Source organism: Tamandua tetradactyla, chromosome 14 (assembly GCF_023851605.1).
Source record: "Tamandua tetradactyla isolate mTamTet1 chromosome 14, mTamTet1.pri, whole genome shotgun sequence".
Classification (NCBI taxonomy): Eukaryota; Metazoa; Chordata; class Mammalia; order Pilosa; family Myrmecophagidae; genus Tamandua; species Tamandua tetradactyla.
In genome coordinates this window covers 91,635,589-91,658,063 of record NC_135340.1, presented here as the reverse complement: position 1 = coordinate 91,658,063, position 22,475 = coordinate 91,635,589, and the positions used below count along the sequence as shown (strand labels likewise).

The window sequence follows — 22,475 nt, the reverse complement described above, 5'->3', positions numbered from 1 at the left end:
AGGGAGGACTTGTATCCTAGAGAAAGTGTCTTTGATGGTATGTTTCCTGGAGACTTGTCCAGGGAGTACACTTGTCCTACAGTCTATATCCCAGAGGGCAGATATCCTAGAGTATGGGTCAAGCAGGTAGTGTGTCATAGAGGTAGTGTCCAGGCAGGACATGTGTCCTAGAGACTATCCAAGAGGGTGTGTGTCCAGGATGATGTATGTCCTAGAAACTATGCACAGGCAGGATGTTTGTCCTAGAGTCTGTGTCTAGGCAGGACACATGGCCAAAAGACTGTCCAGAAGATTGTGTGTCCTTGAAAATGATCACGAAGATGTATGTCCTAAAGACTGTGTCCAGGCAGGACATGTGTCCTAGAGACAGTGCCCAGGAAGACACATGGTATCCTAGAGACTGTGTCCAGGTGGACACATAGGACATATAGGCCCAGACATCAGGGCAATAGGGTGGGCCAGGGCAGGGAGCCAGTATACCACTTGGACTAGGGAGGGAGGGCCCAGGAATGGGGCAGACCAAGGCAGTGACATGGGTGGGGCACCCATGAAGTTGAGCCAGAGTTCTAGTTGGAATAGTGTGGGGACATCAGAGTGACTGAGGCCACCAGGTTGAGCACCAGGTACGGGTTCCCAGGGCACTGGCTGGACCGTACAGTTGAGGTGGACCAGGGGAGGGCAGAGGCAGCCCCTTGCCTCTCACCCTGTGTGAAAGAGCCCCACCCAGAAGGGCTTATTTCCCTTTTAGAAAGTAACTATCCCATTGGAATTATTCCTGCAGGGGTCCTTCGTACTAAAACTACAAATTCCTGGGGTATGATCTTTACAAAATTAAAAGTTAAAAATAATTGATGGAACTTAACTTTTGATGATACACTCTCTACATGATACTCCCCACCCCCCAGCAATGGTTAGTCAGGGTGGAATTTCCATACAGACGCGGGTCAGGCAGCCTCTGAAGCCCAGGGGGCAGGCAGTGTCAGCCAGGCCTGGTTCAGGACTTGCCATTTGATTGTGTTGCAGAGAAATTGCCCTCCTCACAGGGTAACAGTAGATAAAGGGGTTTACCAGCTCTGTCCAGGCCTGTAGCCAGGAGTGCCTGCGGCCACTGAACCCTTGAAATGTGATGTACCGAGAGTGTAAAACACACTTGGGGTTTCCAAGAATTAATATGAAAACAGAATATGAACTGTGTCAAAGCTTCTATATTTATTTACACCTTAATATGATGCTATTTTTGATATATTGGGGGTAACTAAAAGTCACTAAGATTGGTTTTTCCTTTTTGTTTTGTTTTGTTTATCTTTTCATGCAGTTAACCCAATGTTACAATGATGATCAATTCAAAATAAATTTCAACTGTTGGTGTCTCTGAGATCACCTAAAATTAATACATATTGGAGGGGCCAAGATGGCGGCTTAGCAATGTGCATGTTTTAGTTCATCCTCCAGAACAACTACTAAATAACCAGAAACAGTACAGAACAGCTCCTGGAGCCACGATAGTGACCGGACACACAGTGTATCCCAGTCTGGACCAGCTGGACCAGCTGCGAGTCTCCAGAACAGTGAGTTCCCCAAGCCTCAGCGGCCGGTGCCCAGCGCCCCTCCCTCACAGGCGGCTTCCCGGAGGGAAAGGAAAGAGACTCTAACAGTAGCAGGGACTGAGACCAACCAAACACCAATTGTGGCATTAATAAACAAATTCTGGCTACTAAAAATAGGTCCCCAGCTCAGGCGAAACTGGTCAAGGCGGAGGGCGCTTATTGGGCTAACTGAAAAAGAGGAAAGGGGACGAAGCAGGTTTTTGTGGCTGTTTCTATGGAGGCTTCGCTGCCTCTGGATTCAGCGGTGGGACTACTCGGGCCGCAGCTGCCCCAGGAATAGGCAGAAACGGGCTGCTTTCAGGGCTAACTCCCACGTGTGCCTTCCCCAGGGGAGGGGTGAAGCCCAACTTAGGTGGAATCCCTCTCTCAAGGAATTCAGACCCCAGGGCTTGGCAATTTGAAGGTATTAAAACCAGCCTACAACCTCTCCTCTGTCTCCACCATGCCTCCAGCAGGGAGAGCCTTCCAAAGTTAAAGGAGCCACAATATCTTTTGCTGGTGGGACCCGCAGACAGACAAGCGCCACATACTGGGCAGGATAAGAAAAACAGAGCACAGAGACTTCACAGGAAAGTCTTTCAACCTGCTGGGTCTCACCCTCAGGGAAAAGTGACGCAGGTGACTCCTTCCCCCTGATAGGAGGCCAGTTTAGTCCGGGAGAACCCGGCTGGAGTCTGTAATACCTATGTAGACCCTCCTAAGGTTGGGGAGGGATAAGGCACCTTACAAGCAGGACAAGAAAACAAGAACTGAAAAATTACCCTCTGTTAAACAAAACTTAAGGTAGAGGCCCAGAGAAAGCTGAACTGAAGGTCAAAGAACAGATAGACAACAAACTCATCTAGCAAGAAAACCCTAGGTAAGATAAGTGAAAGCAATCTCCAGAATAAACTAATTAAGGTAATTAAATGTCCAGACGCCAGCAAAAAATGACAAATCACAACAGGAAAATTAAACATATGGCCCAGTCAAAGGAACAAACCTATAGTTCAAATGACATAGAGGAGCTGAAACAAATAATTCTGAATATGCGAACAGAAATGGAAAACCTCATCATAAACCAAATGAATGAATTGAGGGAGGACCTGAAGAAGATAAGGAAAGAACAAAAAGAACTAATGGAAAGTCTGACAAAACAAATCACAGAACATATGGGAGTGAAAGATACAGTAGAAGAGATGAAAGAAACAGTGGAAACCGACGATATTATGTTTCAATAGACAGAGGTTAGGATTAGTGAACTGGAGGATGGAACATCTGAAATCCAAAAAGAAACAAACTATAGGGAAAAGAATGGAAAAATATGAGCAGGGACTCAGGGAATTGAATAATATGAAGCGCACAAATATACGTGTTGTGGGTGTCGCAGAAGGAGACGAGAAGGGAAAACGAGGAGAAAAACTAATGGAAGAAATTATCACTGAAAATTTCCTAACTCTTATGAAAGACCTAAAATTGCAGATCCAAGAAGTGCAGTGCACCTCAAAGAGAATAGATCCAAGTAGACATTCTCCAAGACACTAGTCAAAATGTCAGAGGTCAAAGAGAAAGAGAGGATCTTGAAAGCAGCAAGAGAAAAACAATCCATCACATACAAGGGAAACCCAGTAAGACTATGTGCAGATTTCTCAGCAGAAACCATGGAGGCGAGAAGACAGTGGGATGATATATTTAAGTTACTAAAAGAGAAAGACTACCAACCAAGACTTCTATATCCAGCAAAATTGTCCTTCAAAAATGAGGGAGAAATTAAAACATTTTCAGACAAAAAGTCACTGAGAGAATTTGTGACCAAGAGACCAGCTCTGCAAGAAATACTAAAGGGAGCACTAGAGACAGATACGAAAAGACAGAAGAGAGAGGTGTGGAGAAGAGTGTAGAAAGAAGGAAAATTAGATATGACATATAGAATAGAAAAGGCAAAGTGGTAGAGGAAAATACTACCCAAACAGTAATAACACTAAATGTTAATGGACTGAACTCCCCAATCAAAAGACATAGACTGGCAGAATGGATAAAAAACAGGATCCTTCTATATGCTGTCTACAGGAAACACATCTTAGACCCAAAGATAAATATAGGTTGAAAGTGAAAGGTTGGGAAAAGATATTTCATGCAAATAACAACCAAAAAAGAGCAGGAGTAGCTATACTAATATCCAACAAATTAGACTTCAAATGTAAAACAGTAGAGGCAAGGATAAAAGGAACAATTCAACAAGAAGACATAACAATCATAAATATTTATGCACCGAACCAGCATGCCTCAAAATACGCGAGGCAAACACTGCAAATACTGAAAAGGGAAATAGACACATCTACCATAATAGTTGGAGATTTCAATTCCCCACTCTCATCAATGGGCAGAACATCTAGACAGAGGATCAATAAAGAAACAGAATTTTAATATTACAATAAATGAGCTAGACTTAACAGACATTTATAGGACATTACACCCCACAACAGCAGGATACACCTTTTTGTCACGTGCTTATGGATCATTCTCAAAGATAGACCATATGCTGGGTCACAAAGCAAGTCGCAACAAATTTTAAAAGATTGAAATCATACACAACACTTTCTCAGATCATAAAGGAATGATGTTGGAAATCAATAATAGGCAGAGTGCCAGAAAATTCACAAATACGTGGAGGCTCAACAACACACTCTTAAACAACCAGTGGGTCCAGGAAAAAATTACAAGAGAAATCAGTAAATATCTCGAGACAAATGAAGGATGAAAACACAACATATCAAAACTTATGGGACGCAGCAAAGGCAGTGCTAAGAGGGAAATTTATTGCCCTGAATGCCTATATCAAAAAAGAAGAAAGGGCAAAAATTCGGGAACTAACTGTCCACTTGGAAGAACTGGAGAAAGAACAGCAAACTAACCCCAAAGCAAGCAAAAGGAAAGAAATAACAAAGATTAGAGCAGAAATAAATGAAATTGAGAACATGAAAACAATAGAGAAAATCAATAAGACCAGAAGTTGATTCTATGAGAAAATCAATAAGATTGATGGGCCCTTAGCAAGATTGACAAAAAGAAGAAGAGAGAGGATGCAAATAAATAAGATCAGAAATGGAAGAGGAGACATAACCACTGACCCCACAGAAATAAAGGAGGTAATAACAGGATACTGTGAACAACTTTATGCTAATAAATACAACAATGTAGATGAAATGGACAAGTTCCTAGAAAGGCATGAACAACCTACTTTGACTCAAGAATAAACAGATGACCTCAACAAACCAATCACAAGTAAAGAAATTGAATCAGTCATTCAAAAGCTTCCCAAAAAGAAAAGTCCAGGACCAGACAGCTTCACGTGTGAATTCTACCAAACATTCCAGAAAGAATTAGTACCAACTCTCCTCAAACTCTTCAAAAAAATTGAAGTGGAGGGAAAGCTACCTAATTCATTCTATGAAGCCAACATCACCCTCATACCATAACCAGGCAAAGATATTACAAAAAAAAAGAAAACTACAGACCAATCTCTCTACTGAATACAGATGCAAAAATCCTCAACAAAATTCTAGAAAATCGAATCCAGCAACACGTTAAAAGAATTATACATCATGACCAAGTAGGATTCATCCCAGGTATGCAAGGATGGTTCAACATAAGAAAATCAATTAATGTAATACACCATATCAACAAATCAAAGCAGAAAATTCACATGATCATCTCAATTGATGCAGAGAAGGCATTTGACAAGATTCAACATCCTTTCCTGTTGAAAACACTTCAAAGGATAGGAATACAGGGGAACTTCCTTAAAATGATAAAGGGAATATGTGAAAGACCCACAGCTAATATCATCCTCAATGGGGAAAAACTGAAAACTTTTCCCCTAAGATCAGGAACAAGACAAGGATGTCCACCATCACCACTGTTATTCAACATCGTGTTGGAGGTTCTAGCCAGAGCAATTAGATAAGAAAAAGAAACACAAGGCATCAAAATTGGAAAGGAAGAAGTAAAACTATCACTGTTTGCGGATGATATGATACTATACGTCGAAAACCCTGAAAAATCCACAGCAAAACTACTAGAGCTAATAAGTACAGCAAAGTGGCAGTTTACAAGATCAACATTCAAAAATCTGTAGTGTTTCTATACACTAGTAATGAACAAGCTGAGGGGGAAATCAAGAAACGAATTCCATTTACAATTGCAACTAAAAGAATAAAATGCTTAGAAATAAATTTACTAAAGAGACAAAAGACCTATACAAAGAGAACTACAAGAAACTGTTAAAAGAAATCACAGAAGACCTAAATAGATGGAAGGGCATACCATGTTCATGGATTGGAAGACTAAATATAGTTAAGATGGCAATTCTACCTAAATTGATTTACAGATTCAATGCAATACCAATCAAAATCCCAACAACTTACTTCTCAGAAATAGAAAAACCAATAAGCAAATTTATCTGGCAGGGCAGGGTGCCCTGAATTGCTAAAAGTATCTTGAGGAAAAAAAACGAAGCTGGAGGTCTCACGCTGTCGGACTTTAAGGCATATTATGACGCCACAGTGTTCAAAACAGCATGGTACTGGCATAAAGATAGATATATTGACCAATGGAATCGAATAGAGTGCTCAGATATAGACCTTCTCATCTATGGACATTTGATCTTTGATAAGGCAGTCAAGCCAACTCATTTGGGACAGAACAGTCTCTTCAATAAATGGTGCCTAGAGAACTGACTATCCATATGCAAAAGAATGAAAGAGGACCCGTATCTCACACCCTATACGAAAGTTAACTCAAAATGAATCAAAGATCTAAACATTAGGTCTAAGACCATAAAACAGTTAGAGGAAAATCTAGGAAGATATCTTATGAATATTATAATTGGAGGTGATTCTATGGACCTTACACCTAAAGCAAGAGCACTGAAGAAGGAAATAAATAAATGGGAACTCCTCAAAATTAAACACTTGTGCGCATCAAAGAACTTCATCAAGAAAGTAAAAAGACAGCCTACACAATAGGAGACAATATTTGGAAACGACATATCAGATAAAGGTCTAGTATCCAGAATTTATAAAGAGATTGTTCAACTCAACAACAAAAAGACAGCCAACCCAATTACAAAATGGGAAAAAGACTTGAACAGACACCTCGCAGAAGAGGAAATACAAATGGCCAAAAGGCACATGAAGAAATACTCAATGTCCCTGGCCATTAGAGAAATGCAAATCAAAACCACAATGAGATATCATCTCACACCCACCAGAATGGCCATTATCAACAAAACAGAAAATGACAAGTGCTGGAGAGGATGCGGAGAAAAAGGCACACTTATCCACTGTTGGTGGGAATGTCAAATGGTTCAACCACTGTGGAAGGCAGTTTGGTGGTTCCTCAAAATACTGAGTATAGAATTGCCGTACGACCCAGCAATACCATTGCTAGGTATCTACTCAAAAGACTTAAGGGCAAAGACACAAACGGACCTTTACACACCAATGTTTATGGCAGCATTATTTACAATTGCAAGGAGATGGAAACAGCCAAAATGTCCATCAACAGACGCGTGGCTAAACAAACTGTGGTGTATACATACGATGGAATATTATGCAGCTCTATGACAGAATAAACTTATGAAGTATGTAACAACATGGATGGACCTAGAGAACATTATGCTGAGTGAGTCTAGCCACAAACTAAAGGACAAATACTGTATGTCTCACTGATATGAACTGACATTAGTGAATAAAGTTGGAATATGTCATTGGCAACAGAGACCATCAGGAGATAAAAATAGGGTAAGATAGTGGGTAATTGGAGCTGAAGGGATACAGACTGCGCAACAGGACTGGATACAAACACTCAGAAATGAACAGCACAATACTACCTAACTGTAATGTAATTATGTTAAAACACTGAATGAAGCTGCATGTGAGAATGATAGAGGGAGGAGGACTGGGGAAATAAATGAAATCAGAAAGAAAGATAGATGTTAAAGATCGAGATGGTATAATCTAGGAATGCCTAGAGTGTATAATAATAGTGAAATGTACAATGTGCAAATTTTTAAAATGTTTTTGCATGAGGAAGAACAAAGGAATGTCATTATTGCAGGGTGCTGAAAATAGATGATAATTAATACTTTAAAATGTCACCTTATGTGTGAGACTAAAGCAAAAAGTTTGTTACAAAATTTAGATTTTGACTAGAGCATTTCCTAATATAACTGATGTAGATAGTTTGATTGAACGTCATAAGTACTTGGAATCTCAGGTAGCACATGAGATTTTGTTGGTTTGTCCAGAGTGATGCCCCGATGAATCCCAGAATGATTTGATCAGTGACTGGAAAAATATTTGCAAGCCCCCTTCGGGGAATGGTGAGAGTGGGGAGAAATTCAACTTCCCCAAGTTGAATTCTTGATATTCTCACAAGCAGTGTGGACAAACAAAGCTATAGGCTGAACCCCCAGTCTTGGGGTTTGTTCACATGAAACTTAACCCCACAAAGGATAGGTCAAGTCTACTTAAAATTTAGGCCTAAGAGTCACCTCCAAGAGAGCCTCTTTTGTTGCTCAGACGTGGCCCCTCTCTCCAGCCAACATGACGAGCAGTCTCACCACTCTCCCCCTCTCTGCGTGGGACATGATTCCCAGGGGTGTGGACCTTCCTGACAACGTGGGACAGAGATCTTGGAATGAGCTGAGACTCAGCATCAAGGGACTGAGAAAAACCCTAGAATGAGCTGAGAATTAACATCAAGGGATTGAGAGAACCTTCTCGACCAAAAGGGGGAAGAGTGAAATGAGACAAAGTGTCAATGACTGAGAGATTCCAAACAAAGTGGAGAGGTTATCCTGGAGGTTGTTCTTATGCATTAAGTAGATATCACCTTGTTGTTCAAGATGTAGTGGAGAGGCTGTAAGGAATTGCCTGAAAATGTAGTCCTGTGTTCCAGTAGCCTTGTTTCTTGATGATGATTGAACAATGATATAGCTTTCACAGTGAGTCTCTGTGAATGTGAAAACCGTGTGTCTGATGCTCCTTTTAGCTATTATATCAACAGAAGAGTAGAACATATGGAATAAAAATAAATAATAGGGCGAATAAATGTTAAATTCAGTTAGAAATGCTAGTGGTAAATGAAAGCAAGGGGTAAGGGGTATGGTATGTATAGTCTTTTTTTTTCTCTATTATCATTTTATTTCTTTTTCTGTTGTCTTTTTATTTCTTTTTCTGAATCAATACAAATGTACTAAGAAATGATGAGTATGTAACTATGTGATATGTTAAGAATTACTGATTGTATATATAGAATGGAATGATATCTAAATGTTTTGTTTGTTAATTTTTTTAATTAATAAAGAAAGTTTAAAAAATTAATACATATTAATTGTCATGTTTTTCCCTATTATCTCAAGTATGCAGATTAGCAGGTAGTTCTATGCCTTTATTAATAATTTTTAAACAATCTTCTTAGCTGTAAACAAGTCCTTAAGTTATTTCATTTAGAAAAGTCCAACTGAGAAATGGATTAAGGTTTGTGCAAAAGTCTAACATAAAACATTGCCATTGGTATCTCCACTGGTCTTTTGAAAGTTTTGTTTCCAGTCCCATAGAGAAGAGAAATGTGCAGGTTTAGCTTCTTGAAATACTTGAGTATTTGATTTATTCATTTATATTTTTGCAGAGTGCTTTATTTAGCTACTTATCAGAGAGGAAGACTCAACTTTAGAAAACACATTTTTAATTTTTGGTGTAAAATGTCCATAGTATGATGTAATTGCACATTTTGTTTTGCAGCCATCAGGCAATACAAATATCTGTATGGCCTGTTGTCCAGACATAATGGACTTTGATCATGTTTGTCCTTAACATCCTTGTCCTTAGCCAGCACTGGCACACCTTATTCAGTGATCTCAGCAGACTTCATTATATTTTGCAGATGAGGAAACAGAGGCTTAGAGAAGACATGAAGGTGAGTGAGTGGTGAGCCAGACTTGAGCTGACATCTGCCCAGATCCATTGAGAGGAGTGGCTTGTAAAGTATTGATAGAGAATGTGAAGTACTCTTTAGGCATCTGCACAAACCTGAGGGTGATGTTGGCATTGCAATGAGGTTTGTTTGGAAGCATTCATTTGTTTGTTGCATAATTAACACTTATTAGACTCATACTTGATGCTGCAGACACTTTGCCTAGCACTAGGGATAAAAAGATGAATGAGTCCCAGGCCCCTTTCCTCAAGGAGCTCTCAGTCCAGCAGAGGGACAGACTGCTTTCTCTACCCACTGTGTGTCTGAACAGTTCTAGATCAGAGGGAAGGATCCAGGAGCAATCAAGTTACTCCTTCCTTGCTCCAGGGGCTTTGTCTCTGGAAGTACTTTCCCTGGCATGAAGAGGAATTAAGAGCTAAAATAAGCTGAATAGGCAGAGTGACCCTTTGAAAGTTTTGTTCTTTGTTTGCTGCATTTGCTCAATTAGATGTTCAAGCTTGATGCTAACTTCATTATCTTTATCCCTTTGCCTGCATCATGGCTGCGTCAAAGCCGTGTTCTCCAACTCGAATATCTAAGGGGACTCAGTGCATCATGTTTTCAGAATCACTCTGCTTTTTTTCCTTCCTTGCTCCCTCTTGTGTTTTGCATTTTGCTCCTCTTTCTGTCCACTTATTCCCCCTTTGGTGACCAGGGCTTTTGGCCCCTGAGTACTCTTCTGCTCTGTCACCTTTTCTCATTAATACTCTGCTCCCTCATTGGTTCAGTAGTTTTTTTTCATAAAATTAATGCATTAAGTTATAAGCTGGATATCGAATTTGCTATTAGGCAAATACCTTTGGCATGTGAAAATTTTGATGAGTCCTCTCAGGACATTTTTATGTGTATGTAACAAAATGACTTATGCTAAATTAAGGTTCTCTTAATTTGTTGTCATCACATTAAGAAAATCACCTGTCACCACCATTTATGCATTTTATTTATTAGAATTCCTTATTATTCCATCCCTTGGTTTTAACTTGTTTTCAAACCTGAATAATCAGTTATTTTACCTTCTGTTCTAATTTCCTAACTGTTGGAATGCAATATGCCAGAAACAGAATGGCTTTTAATAAGGGAATTTTAATAAGTTGCTAATTTACTGAGAAAGTGTCCCAATTAAAGCAGGTCTGTAGAAATGTCCAATCTAAGGCATCCAGAGATAGATACCTTGGATCAAGAAGGCTGATGAAGTTCAGGGTTTCTCTCTCAAGTGGAAAGGCACATGGTGAACATGGTCAGTTTCTCTGTCATCTGGAAAGGCTCATGGCAAACACAGTCAGGGTTTCTGTCTTAGCTGGAAGGGCATGTGGTGAGCATGATGTCATCTGCTAGCTTCCTCTCCAGGCTTCCTGCTTTATGAAGCTCCCTGGGAGGCATTTTCCTTCTTCATATCCAAAAGTCGCTGGCTCATGGACTTTCTACTTCTCAAGGCTATGTCGTTTTGTTCTTTCAGAATCTCTTCCTTTCTCCAAAATGTTTCCTCTTTTATAGGGATTCCAGTAAAGTAATTAAGACCCACCTGGAATGAGTGGAGACACATCTTCACCTAATCCAGCTTTAAACCACTCTTGATTGAGTCCCTGGAGATCCAGGGAGATGATCTAATTAAAGTTTCAAGCATCCTGTACTGAATAGGGATTAGAAGAAACAACTGCCTTTACAAAATGGGATCAAGATTAAAACCTGGCTTTTCTAGGGTACATACACCTTTCAAACCAGCACACCTTCCCTCCTAGTTTTACTTTCAAACCCTTTCTTCAACTTCCTGGCTCTCCTTTGAACCCCTCCCAAGCTCTCCTACTCACTCTTCCATTGCTGTGCCTGGATCTGGGTTTGAGACTTTCATACATTTTTGCCAGTCTGTGTGTAATGCCAGTGTCAAGCTTGGATAGTGCTGATGCTGGGTCCATGTACAAGAACATGGGAGATGCGCACTCACCAGCTCACTCCCTCCAAATGGCAGGAGCTTTGTCAGATTAGATTCTAAGCAGATGGTCTGCTTGCTGGGTAAATCAAAAGTAGAATAGAATGCTCCTTGAGGGCCATATGACTTTGACAGCAATACCTACAATTGGAGGATTTCCACAGTATAAATTTCTTATTCTCTGCTTTTCACTTTTAATTATAAATATCCTCTATGTCAGCAACTAAAAATTGTGCAGTTCCTTAAGGAGAAATCAAATGGCAAAAATATATGTGAGAAGATATTCCACCTCACTTTTTATCAGAGAAGTATAAATAGCAATAAGACATCCCTTGTTCTTTAACAGATTGGGAAAGATGAAAATGCACCCAGAGATGGTATGCAGAAATAAATACCATCTTCACTGTTGGTGGGAGCATGTGAGTTGGAGGGAACCATTTTGGAGAACAGTTTGGCCATATGTATTAAAAATTAAAGTACATAAGCATTGACTGAGCAGTTCAACCTATAGATGTGTATCCTTAGAAATGTGCAAGTAGACAATGTTCTATGTAAAATATTCAGTGTGATACCATTTGTAATAGAAAAATGAATTTTGAAATATCATGAATGCCATTTGGTATGGAATTAAATAAATTTAGGACGGAGTAGTTAGTAGATCTGTGTATACTATTAAGGAAAGGTATCCCTTTCCTTTTGAAGAGTAGTCTATACAGTACCCTATTTTTTAAAAACATAGTATTTGAAAAAGTACGTGTGCAAATATATATATATACTAAGAAAAATGTCTCAAAGAATATACCCCAGCTCTTCACAGAGGCTATATTTCTTGGGGAACTTTGGTTTTCTCCTTAGTATATTACTATATTGCTTGGCACTTTATAAACAGCTATATGTGTGTTATACATTGTCAGAAAATATAATATTGTACTTTGATAGAAAAAAAGTCTTTCAATTTTCATTTGAAAAAAAACAAAAAGAATCTTTCCATATTGTCAATTTCCCTTTGCATGCTGCCTTTATATAGTAATGTACACATTGATAATTATAAATGCTGCTTAATGAGTGCATATGTCCCATATTCGGCGCTTTTAAAATGTTATAGGGATGGATTGCCCATCTATACTCAGCAAACGGAAGATTTTATTTTAAAACCTTACAAAATGTTTATGGACTTCCAGAGAAGATGGCGGCTTAGTACGACGCACGGGTCTTAGTTCCTCCTCCAGAACAGCTACTAGGGAAGTAGAAATGGTACAGAACAGCTCCCGGAGCCATGACAGAGACCAACAAGACAGCGTACCCCATTCTGGAACGGCTGACTGGCTAGGAGAACCCGCTGCGGTGAGATCACTGAGGGGCGCGAGCTTCCCCGGGCCGGGGCGGCAGTCGGCCGGAGTCCCTCCCTCCCTCCTTCCTGGGTCAGCTGGGAGAATTGGACAGGCGATCCCCTCAAGCCGCGGTGGCTGGCGCCCCCCCCCACAACACTCGGCCCCCCGGACCAGCTGGGAGAATTGGATCGGAGATCCCCCAAGTCGCGGAGACCGGCGACCAGGGTCCGTTCCAAACACGTGGCTTCCCGGTCCGGCTGGGAACGGTGGATAGGCACTCCCCCAAGCCTGGCCGGTGCCCCCCCGCCACGCTTGGCGCCCCGGGCCGGCTGGGAAATTTGGACAGGCGCTCCCCCAAGCCGCGGAGGCCGGCGACCCTACCCACGCGCAGATTCCCGGGTCGGCTGGGAGATTCGGATTGGCACTCCCCCAAGCCGCTTCGGCCGGCGACCCTCCCCTACAGCGAGAGTTTTCCAAAGTTAAAGGAGCACAGCATCTTTTACTGGTGGGACCGGCAAACAGAGAAGGGCCACGAGCGCCACCTACTGGGCGGGATAAGAAAAACAGCCCAGAGATTTCACAGAAAAATCTTTCAACCTCCTGGGTCCCACACGTAGGGAAATCTGATTAAATGTCCAGACGCCAGCAGAAGATAATGGATCACGCTCGGAAAATTGAAGATATGGCCCAGTCAAAGGAACAAACCAATAGTTCAAATGAGATACAGGAGCTGAGACAACTAATGCTGAATATACGAACAGAAATGGAAAACCTCTTCAAAAACCAAATCAATAAATTGAGGGAGGACATGAAGAACACATGGGCTGAACAAAAAGAAGAAATAGAAAAACTGGAAAAACAAATCACAGAACTTATGGGAGTGAAGGACAAAGTAGAAAAGATGGAAAAAACAATGGATACCTACAATGGTAGATTTAAAGAGACAGAAGCTAGAATTAGTGAATTGGAGGATGGAACATCTGAATTCCAAAAAGAAAAAGAAACTATAGGGAAAAGAATGGAAAAATTTGAACAGGGTATCAGGGAACTCAAGGACAATATGAAGCGCACAAATATACATGTTGTGGGTGTCCCAGAAGGAGAAGAGAAGGGAAAAGGAGGAGAAAAACTAATGGAAGAAATTATCACTGAAAATTTCCCAACTCTTATGAAAGACCTAAAATTACAGATCCAAGAAGTGTAGCGCACCCCAAAGAGAATAGGCCCAAATAGGCGTTCTCCAAGACACTTACTAGTTAGAATGTCAGAGGTCAAAGAGAAAGAGAGGATCTTGAAAGCAGCAAGAGAAAAACAATCCATCACATACAAGGGAAACCCAATAAGACTATGTGTACATTTCTCAGCAGAAACCATGGAAGCTAGAAGACATTGGGATGATATATTTAAATTACTAAAAGAGAAAAACTGCCAACCAAGACTTCTATATCCAGCAAAATTGTCCTTCAAAAACGAGGGAGAAATTAAAACATTCTCAGACAAAAAGGCACTGAGAGAATTTGTGACCAAGAGACCAGCTCTGCAAGAAATACTAAAGGGAGCACTAGAGTCAGATACGAAAAGACAGAAGAGAGAGGTATGGAGAAGAGTGTAGAGAGAAGGAAAATCAAATATGATATATATAATACAAAAGGCAAAATGTTAGAGGAAAATATTATCCAAACAGTAATAACACTAAATGTTAATGGACTGAATTCCCCAATCAAAAGACATAGACTGGCAGAATGGATTAAAAAACAGGATCCTTCTATATGCTGTCTACAGGAAACACATCTTAGACCCAAAGATAAACATAGGTTGAAAGTGAAAGGTTGGGAAAAGATATTTCATGCAAATAACAACCAGAAAAGAGCAGGAGTGGCTATACTAATATCCAACAAATTAGACTTCAAATGTAAAACAGTTAAAAGAGACAAGGAAGCACACTATCTACTAATAAAAGGAACAATTAAACGAGAAGACATAACAATCATAAATATGTATGCACCGTACCAGAATGCCCCAAAATACGTGAGGAATACACTGCAAACACTGAAAAGGGAAATAGACACATATACCATAATAGTTGGAGACTTCAATTCACCACTCTCATCAATGGACAGAACATCTAGACAGAGGATCAATAAAGAAATAGAGAATTTGAATATTACTATAAATGAGCTAGACTTAACAGACATTTATAGGACATTACATCCCACAACAGCAGGATACACCTTTTTCTCAAGTGCTCATGGATCATTCTCAAAGACAGACCATATGCTGGGTCACAAAGCAAGTCTTAACAAATTTAGAAAGATTGAAATCATACACAACACTTTCTCGGATCATAAAGGAATGAAGTTGGAAATCAATAACAGGCGGAGTGCCAGAAAATTCACAAATACGTGGAGGCTCAACAACACACTCTTAAACAACGAGTGGGTCAAGGAAGAAATTGCAAGAGAAATTAGTAAATATCTCGAGGTGAATGAAAACGAAAACACAACATATCAAAACGTATGGGATGCAGCAATGGCAGTGCTAAGAGGGAAATTTATTGCCCTAAATGCCTATATCAGAAAAGAAGAAAAGGCAAAAATTCAGGAATTAACTGTCCTCTTGGAAGAACTGGAGAAAGAACAGCAAACTAATCCCAAAGTAAGCAAAAGGAAAGAAATAACAAAGATTAGAGCAGAAATAAATGAAATTGAAAACATGAAAACAATAGAGAAAATCAGTAAGACCAGAAGTTGGTTCTATGAGAAAATCAATAAGATTGATGGGCCCTTAGCAAGATTGACAAAAAGAAGAAGAGAGAGGATGCAAATAAATAAGATCAGAAATGGAAGAGGAGACATAACCACTGACCTCACAGAAATAAAGGAGGTAATAACAGGATACTATGAACAACTTTACGCTAATAAATACAATTTAGATGAAATGGATGGGTTCCTGGAAAGACATGAACAACCAACTTTGACTCAAGAAGACATAGATGACCTCAACAAACCAATCACAAGTAAAGAAATTGAATCAATCATTCAAAAGCTTCCTAAAAAGAAAAGTTCAGGACCAGACGGCTTCACATGTGTATTCTACCAAACATTCCAGAAAGAATTAGTACCAACTCTCCTCAAACTCTTCAAAAAAATTGAAGTGGAGGGAAAGCTACCTAATTCATTCTATGACGCCAACATCACCCTCATACCAAAACCAGGCAAAGATATTACAAAAAAAGAAAACTACAGACGAATCTCTCTAATGAATATAGATGCAAAAATCCTCAACAAAATTCTAGAAAATCGAATCCAACAACACATTAAAAGAATTATACATCATGACCAAGTAAGATTCATCCCAGGTATGCAAGGATGGTTCAACATAAGAAAATCAATTAATGTAATACACCATATCAACAAATTAAAGCAGAAAAATCACATGATCATCTCAATTGATGCAGAGAAGGCATTTGACAAGATTCAACATCCTTTCCTGTTGAAAACACTTCAAAAGATAGGAATACAAGGGAACTTCCTTAAAATAATAGAGGGAATACATGAAAAACCCACAGCTAATATCATCCTCAATGGGGAAAAATTGAAAACTTTCCCCCTAAGATCAGGAACAAGACAAGGATGTCCATTATCACCACTATTATTCAACATCGTGTTGGAGATTCTAGTCAGAGCAATTAGACAAGAAAAAGAAGTACAAGGCATCAAAATTGGAAAGGAAGAAGTAAAACTATCACTGTTTGCAGACGATATGATATTATATGTCGAAAACCCGGAAAAATCCACAACAAAACTACTAGAGCTAATAAATGAGTTCAGCAAGGTAGCAGGTTACAAGATCAACATTCAAAAATCTGTAGCATTTCTATACACTAGCAATGAACAAGCTGAGGGGGATATCAAGAAACGAATCCCATTTACAATTGCAACTAAAAGAATAAAATACCTAGGAATAAATTTAACTAAAGAGACAAAAGACCTATACAAAGAAAACTACAAGAAACTGTTAAAAGAAATCACAGAAGACCTAAATAGATGGAAGGGCATACCGTGTTCATGAATTGGAAGACTAAATATAGTTAAGATGTCAATCCTACCTAAATTGATTTACAGATTCAATGCAATACCAATCAAAATCCCAACAACTTACTTCTCAGAAATAGAAAACCCAATAAGCAAATTTATCTGGCAGGGCAGGGTGCCCCGAATTGCTAAAAGTATCTTGAGGAAAAAAAACGAAGCTGGAGGTCTCACGCTGTCGGACTTTAAGGCATATTATGAAGCCACAGTGGTCAAAACAGCATGGTATTGGCATAAAGATAGATATATCAACCAATGGAATCAAATAGAGTGCTCAGATATAGACCCTCTCATCTATGGACATTTGATCTTTGATAAGGCAGTCAAGCCAACTCACCTGGGACAGAACAGTCTCTTCAATAAATGGTGCCTAGAGAACTGGATATCTATATGCAAAAGAATGAAAGAGGACCCGTATCTCACACCCTATACAAAAGTTAACTCAAAATGGATCAAAGATCTAAACATTAGGTCTAAGACCATAAAACAGTTAGAGGAAAATGTAGGGAGATATCTTATGAAACTTACAATTGGAGGCGGTTTTATGGACCTTAAACCTAAAGCAAGAGCACTGAAGAAAAAAATAAATAAATGGGAGCTCCTCAAAATTAAACACTTTTGTGCATCAAAGAACTTCATCAAGAAAGTAGAAAGACAGCCTACACAATGGGAGATAATATTTGGAAATGACATATCAGATAAAGGTCTAGTATCCAGAATTTATAAAGAGATTGTTCAACTCAACAACAAAAAGCCAACCCAATTACAAAATGGGAAAAAGACTTGAACAGACACCTCGCAGAAGAGGAAATACAAATGGCCAAAAGGCACATGAAGAGATGCTCAATGTCCCTGGCCATTAGAGAAATGCAAATCAAAACCACAATGAGATATCATCTCACACCCACCAGAATGGCCATTATCAACAAAACAGAAAATGACAAGTGCTGGAGAGGATGCGGAGAAAGAGGCACACTTATCCACTGTTGGTGGGAATGTCAAATGGTGCAACCACTGTGGAAGGCAGTTTGGCGGTTCCTCAAAAAACTGAATATAGAATTGCCATACGACCCAGCAATACCATTGCTAGGTATCTACTCAAAGGACTTAAGGGCAAAGACACAAACGGACCTTTGCACACCAAGTTTATAGCAGCATTATTTACAATTGCAAAGAGATGGAAACAGCCAAAATGTCCATCAACAGACAAGTGTCTAAATAACCTGTGGTATATACATACGATGGAATATTATGCAGCTTTAAGACAGAATAAACCTATGAGGCATGTAATATCATGGATGGACCTAGAGAACATTATGCTGAGTGACTCTAGCCAAAAACTAAAGGACAAATACATACTGATGTGAACTAAAGGTTCACATCAGTATGGTCCCACTGATGTGAACCGACATTCGAGAATAAACTTGGAATATGTCATTGGTAACAGAGTCTAGCAGAAGTTAGAAACAGGGTAAGATAATGGGTAATTGGAGCTGAAGGGATACAGGCTGTGCAACAGGACTAGATACAAAAACTCAAAAATGGACAGCAAAATACTACCTAACTGTAATGTAATTATGTTAAAACACTGAATGAAGCTGCATCTGAGCTATAGGGTTTTGTTTGTTTGTTTGTATCTTTTTTTATTATTATTTTTATTCTTTTCTCTATATTAACATTCTATATCTTTTTCTGCTGTGTTGCTAGTTCTTTTCCTAAACCGATGCAAATGTACTAAGAAACGATGATCATGCATCTATGTGATGATGTTAAGAATTACTGATTGCATATGTAGAATGGAATGATTTCTAAATGTTGTGTTAATTTCTTTTTTTTCTTTAATTAATAAAAAAGCAAACAAACAAAATGTTTACGCCATCATTGTAAGTTGTAACATTTACAAACATTCCCAAGTCTGGAGCAGATTCAAGGAAATCATGGCTGCCTGTGTCCCATCTTCTGTAACTTAAAAGTTCCTGTTTCAAAACATTAGACATTTCTTATCCAATAAATGTGAGATAAGGTGATTAGATGGTCCCTGCTGTTTAAATGGATGTCTTTTCAGTTTCTCCAAATCACAGTGTACTATAGCAGTGTGAACCGCTCCCATCCTGCAGCTTAGTTTACAAAGCAGAGTAGGTGACCCTGGAATACAGAAAGAGCTTTGAGTTCTCACTCTTGTTGACTATGTGACTTGGAAAATCTTCACCAGCCTAAGCGTCAAATTTCCTATTCAGAGATATGGAGGCAACACACATAGACATTTATAATTGTTATTTCTTCTTGTGAGTTGCCCCTTTTATTAATATATAGTGTCCTTCTTTGTCTCAAAACGTGTGCATTTAAAGTCTATTGTATCTGATATTGGTATACCTACCCCAGCTTTCTTTTCGTTACAAATTGCATGGTACATCTTTTTCCATCTGTTCAATTTCAACTTATTTGTGTATTTAAGTTTAAAATGACTCTCTTATAAACAGCATATAGATGGATGATTTTTTTTTATCCATTCTACCAATCTGCCTTTGACTGGGGAGTTATGCCATTAAGGGTCAATGGAAAAGCCATCCTTCCTTCAACCATTTTATCCCTTGGCTGTTATTTTTCAGATCTAGTATTCTATTCTCTTTTTATCCTTTTACTTCTCTTTATTGACAATCATCATTTGTATACTCTCCTTCAGGACTTTCTCTCTTCTGGTTTTTTTTTTTCTTCTGGCAGAACTCCCTTTACTATTTCTTACAGGGCAGGTCTCTTGTTAACAGATTCTCTCAGCATTTGCTTATGTGTGAAAATTTTAAACTCCCCCCTCACTTTTTTTGCATACTGTATCACTGGGTCACATTTCATTATTTTTCCATGTGAGCATCCCGCTATTGCAACACCATTTGTTGAATTTTTTTCTGTTTGTTTTTTGCTTGTTTGTCTTAATCTATTTTTGGGGGGAGAAGTGCATGGACTGAGAATCAAGCACAGGTCTCCCACTTGGCAGGGGAGAATTCTACCACTGAACCACCTTTGTACACCCTCCCCCTTAATTTTGAAGAACAGCTTTGCAAATAAAGAATTCTTGGCTGTCAGTTTTTCTCTTTTATAATCTTAAATGCATAGTACCACTGCTTTCTTACCTCCATGGTGCCCAGTGAGCAGTTGGCACTTAATCTAATGTGGTTTCCCTTGTGTGTGGTGAGTTGCTTTTCTCTTGCTGCATTGAGGATTCTCTGTCTTCAGCATATGGCAGTCTGATTAGTTGATGTTTTTGAACGGGTCTGTTTTAGTCTGTAAGCTACCAGAATACAATGTACCTGGAACAGAATGGCTTTTAAAAATGATAACATATTAACTTGTAAATTTCCATTTCTAAGTCTGTGAAAATGTCCAAATTAAGGCAAGACTATGAAAATGTCCAAATTAAGGCACCAAGGAAAGATATCTTGGTTCAAGAAAGCTGATGATGTTTAGGATTTCTCCCTTAGTTGGAATAGCGTGTAGTAGAGTCAGATAGCTTTCTCTCATCATTTCATAAGGCTTCTTTAATGACTTGCTCTGGGCTCTGTCCACTCTGTCGGCTCTGTTGGTTCCAGTAACTCTCATGAGTCTACAGCATTTTCCAAAATGGTTCCCTCTTAATGGGATCCAGTAAGCAACCCCACCTTGAATGTGTGGAGACACAGCTCCATGGGAACCATCCTATCAGAAATTAGCACCCACCATTGGATGGGTCACATCTCCTTGGAATCAATCAAAAAGTTCCCACCTAGTAATAGTGAATGAGGATTAAAGAACATGACTTTCCTGGGGCACACAACAGAATCAAACCAGCACAGGGTCTATTTGGATGTATTTTATTTGGAGTCTGCTAAGCTTCTTTGATTTGCATATTTAATTTCTTTTATAAAGGTGGGGAAATTTTCTGTAATTTTCTCCTCAAATAATCTTCCTGGCCCTTCACTCCTCTTTTCTCCTTTTAGGATATTTATGACATTTATATTTGTGTGCCTCATATTGTCAGTCATTTCCCTGAGATATAAATCAATTTTTCAATTTTTTTCTCCATTTGTTCTTTTGTGCATTTGAATTTTGTTGCTCTTTCCTCTGGTTCACTTCCAAGAGGCTTCTTCTGCCTATTCAAATCTGCTTTTTCTGTCTCTAGAGTATTTTTTGAACTTTTTTATTGTGAAATATATCATATATACAAAAATGTGATAAACCTCAAACTACATTTTAACAAGTAGTTATAAAACAAACTTCAAAGTATGGTATGGGTTACAGTTCCACAGTTTCAGATATTTCCTTCTAGCTGCTCTAAGGCACTGGAAACTAAAAAGAAAACTCAATATAGTGATTCGTAGTAATACTCATTTGTTACATCCTATCTTCTCTGTTAGAACTCCTCATCCTTTGATCATTCTCCCAATCTTTTGGGCTATTTGTGGAATGACCCTTCTAAATGATTCCTGTTGAATAGGGGTGACAACATTATGGGGCAGGGGGACACCCCTGGTTGGTGCACCATGAGTGACTGATGACTTTGAGTTGCAGGGCTTACTGATTTCCACAGTGGCTGAACCATTTTACATTCCAACCAATAGTGAATAAGTGTTCCAATTTCCCTGCATCCTCTCCATCATTTATAGTTTACTGTTTGTTTGATAGCAGGTGTGAGGTGATATCTCATTGTCATCTTAAGTTGCATTTCTCTTAAAGCCAATGAAGATAAACAGCTCTTCATGTGCCTTGTGTATCTGCTCTTCAGAAAAGTGCCTACTCATTTCCTCTGCCCATTTTATAATTGTGTTGCTTGTTCTTTTGTTGGTAAACTGTATAATTTCTTTATGTACATGGGATATTAAGCCTTTATGTGCTAAGTGGTTTCCAATATTTTCTCCCATTGAGAGAAAATTGGTTGTCTCTTCACCTTTGTTAACAAAGTCCTTTGAGGCACAGAAGCCCTTCATCTTAAGGAGTTCCCATTTGTCAATTTTTTCTTTCACAGCTTGTGCTTTGTGTTAAATTTAAGAAGCTACCTCCTGTTACTACACCTTGAAAATGTTTCCTTTTTATGGTACTGGCTCTTACATTTAGGTCTTTGATCCATTTTGAATAATATTTTTATAGGGTGTAAGGTAGGGGTCCTCTTTCATGCTTTTGCTGTTGAAATCCCGTTCACACATGCCCATTTATTGAAAAGACTATTCTGTCCCAATTCAGTGGATTTGGGGGCCTTCTCAAAGATCAAATGTCCATAAATTTAGTGGTCAAACTCTGCACTCTTGGTTCTATTCCACGGGTCTATGCCAGGGGACCAGGGAACCAACCAGCAAGACACTAAGACTGTGGGTGGCTATTCCAGCATCCCACCAGGTGGTCACTCCCTACACCCCGAGGCCCACCCTGTGGTGAACATTCACCAGCCTCCCAAGCTCCCTGCAGGCACTGCCCACTGCAACCACGTGGGAGGTTTTTTCCCTCCTGACAGCTGTGAAGGCTGGAGTTCCCT

At 39.3% G+C, this 22,475-nt stretch overlaps 1 protein-coding gene across 7 annotated transcripts in view; it reads left to right on the top strand.

The window, feature by feature from the left end:
- LOC143656395 (putative palmitoyltransferase ZDHHC11B) overlaps window positions 1–22,475 on the top strand; it is a 106,981-nt gene that overhangs the window by 5,241 nt on the left and 79,265 nt on the right. For 5 of the 7 annotated variants that reach the window (XR_013162480.1, XM_077128489.1, XM_077128493.1 and 2 more), the window contains exon 4: window positions 1,316–9,569. Coding sequence is in view for 5 of the 7 variants with exons in the window: in XM_077128489.1 (XP_076984604.1) it covers window positions 9,453–9,569 (117 nt within the window). In the remaining 2 variants the exon portion in view is untranslated. The remainder of the gene's footprint in view (window positions 1–1,315; window positions 9,570–22,475) is intronic. The other 2 variants (XM_077128491.1, XM_077128492.1) reach the window with 2 other exon arrangements.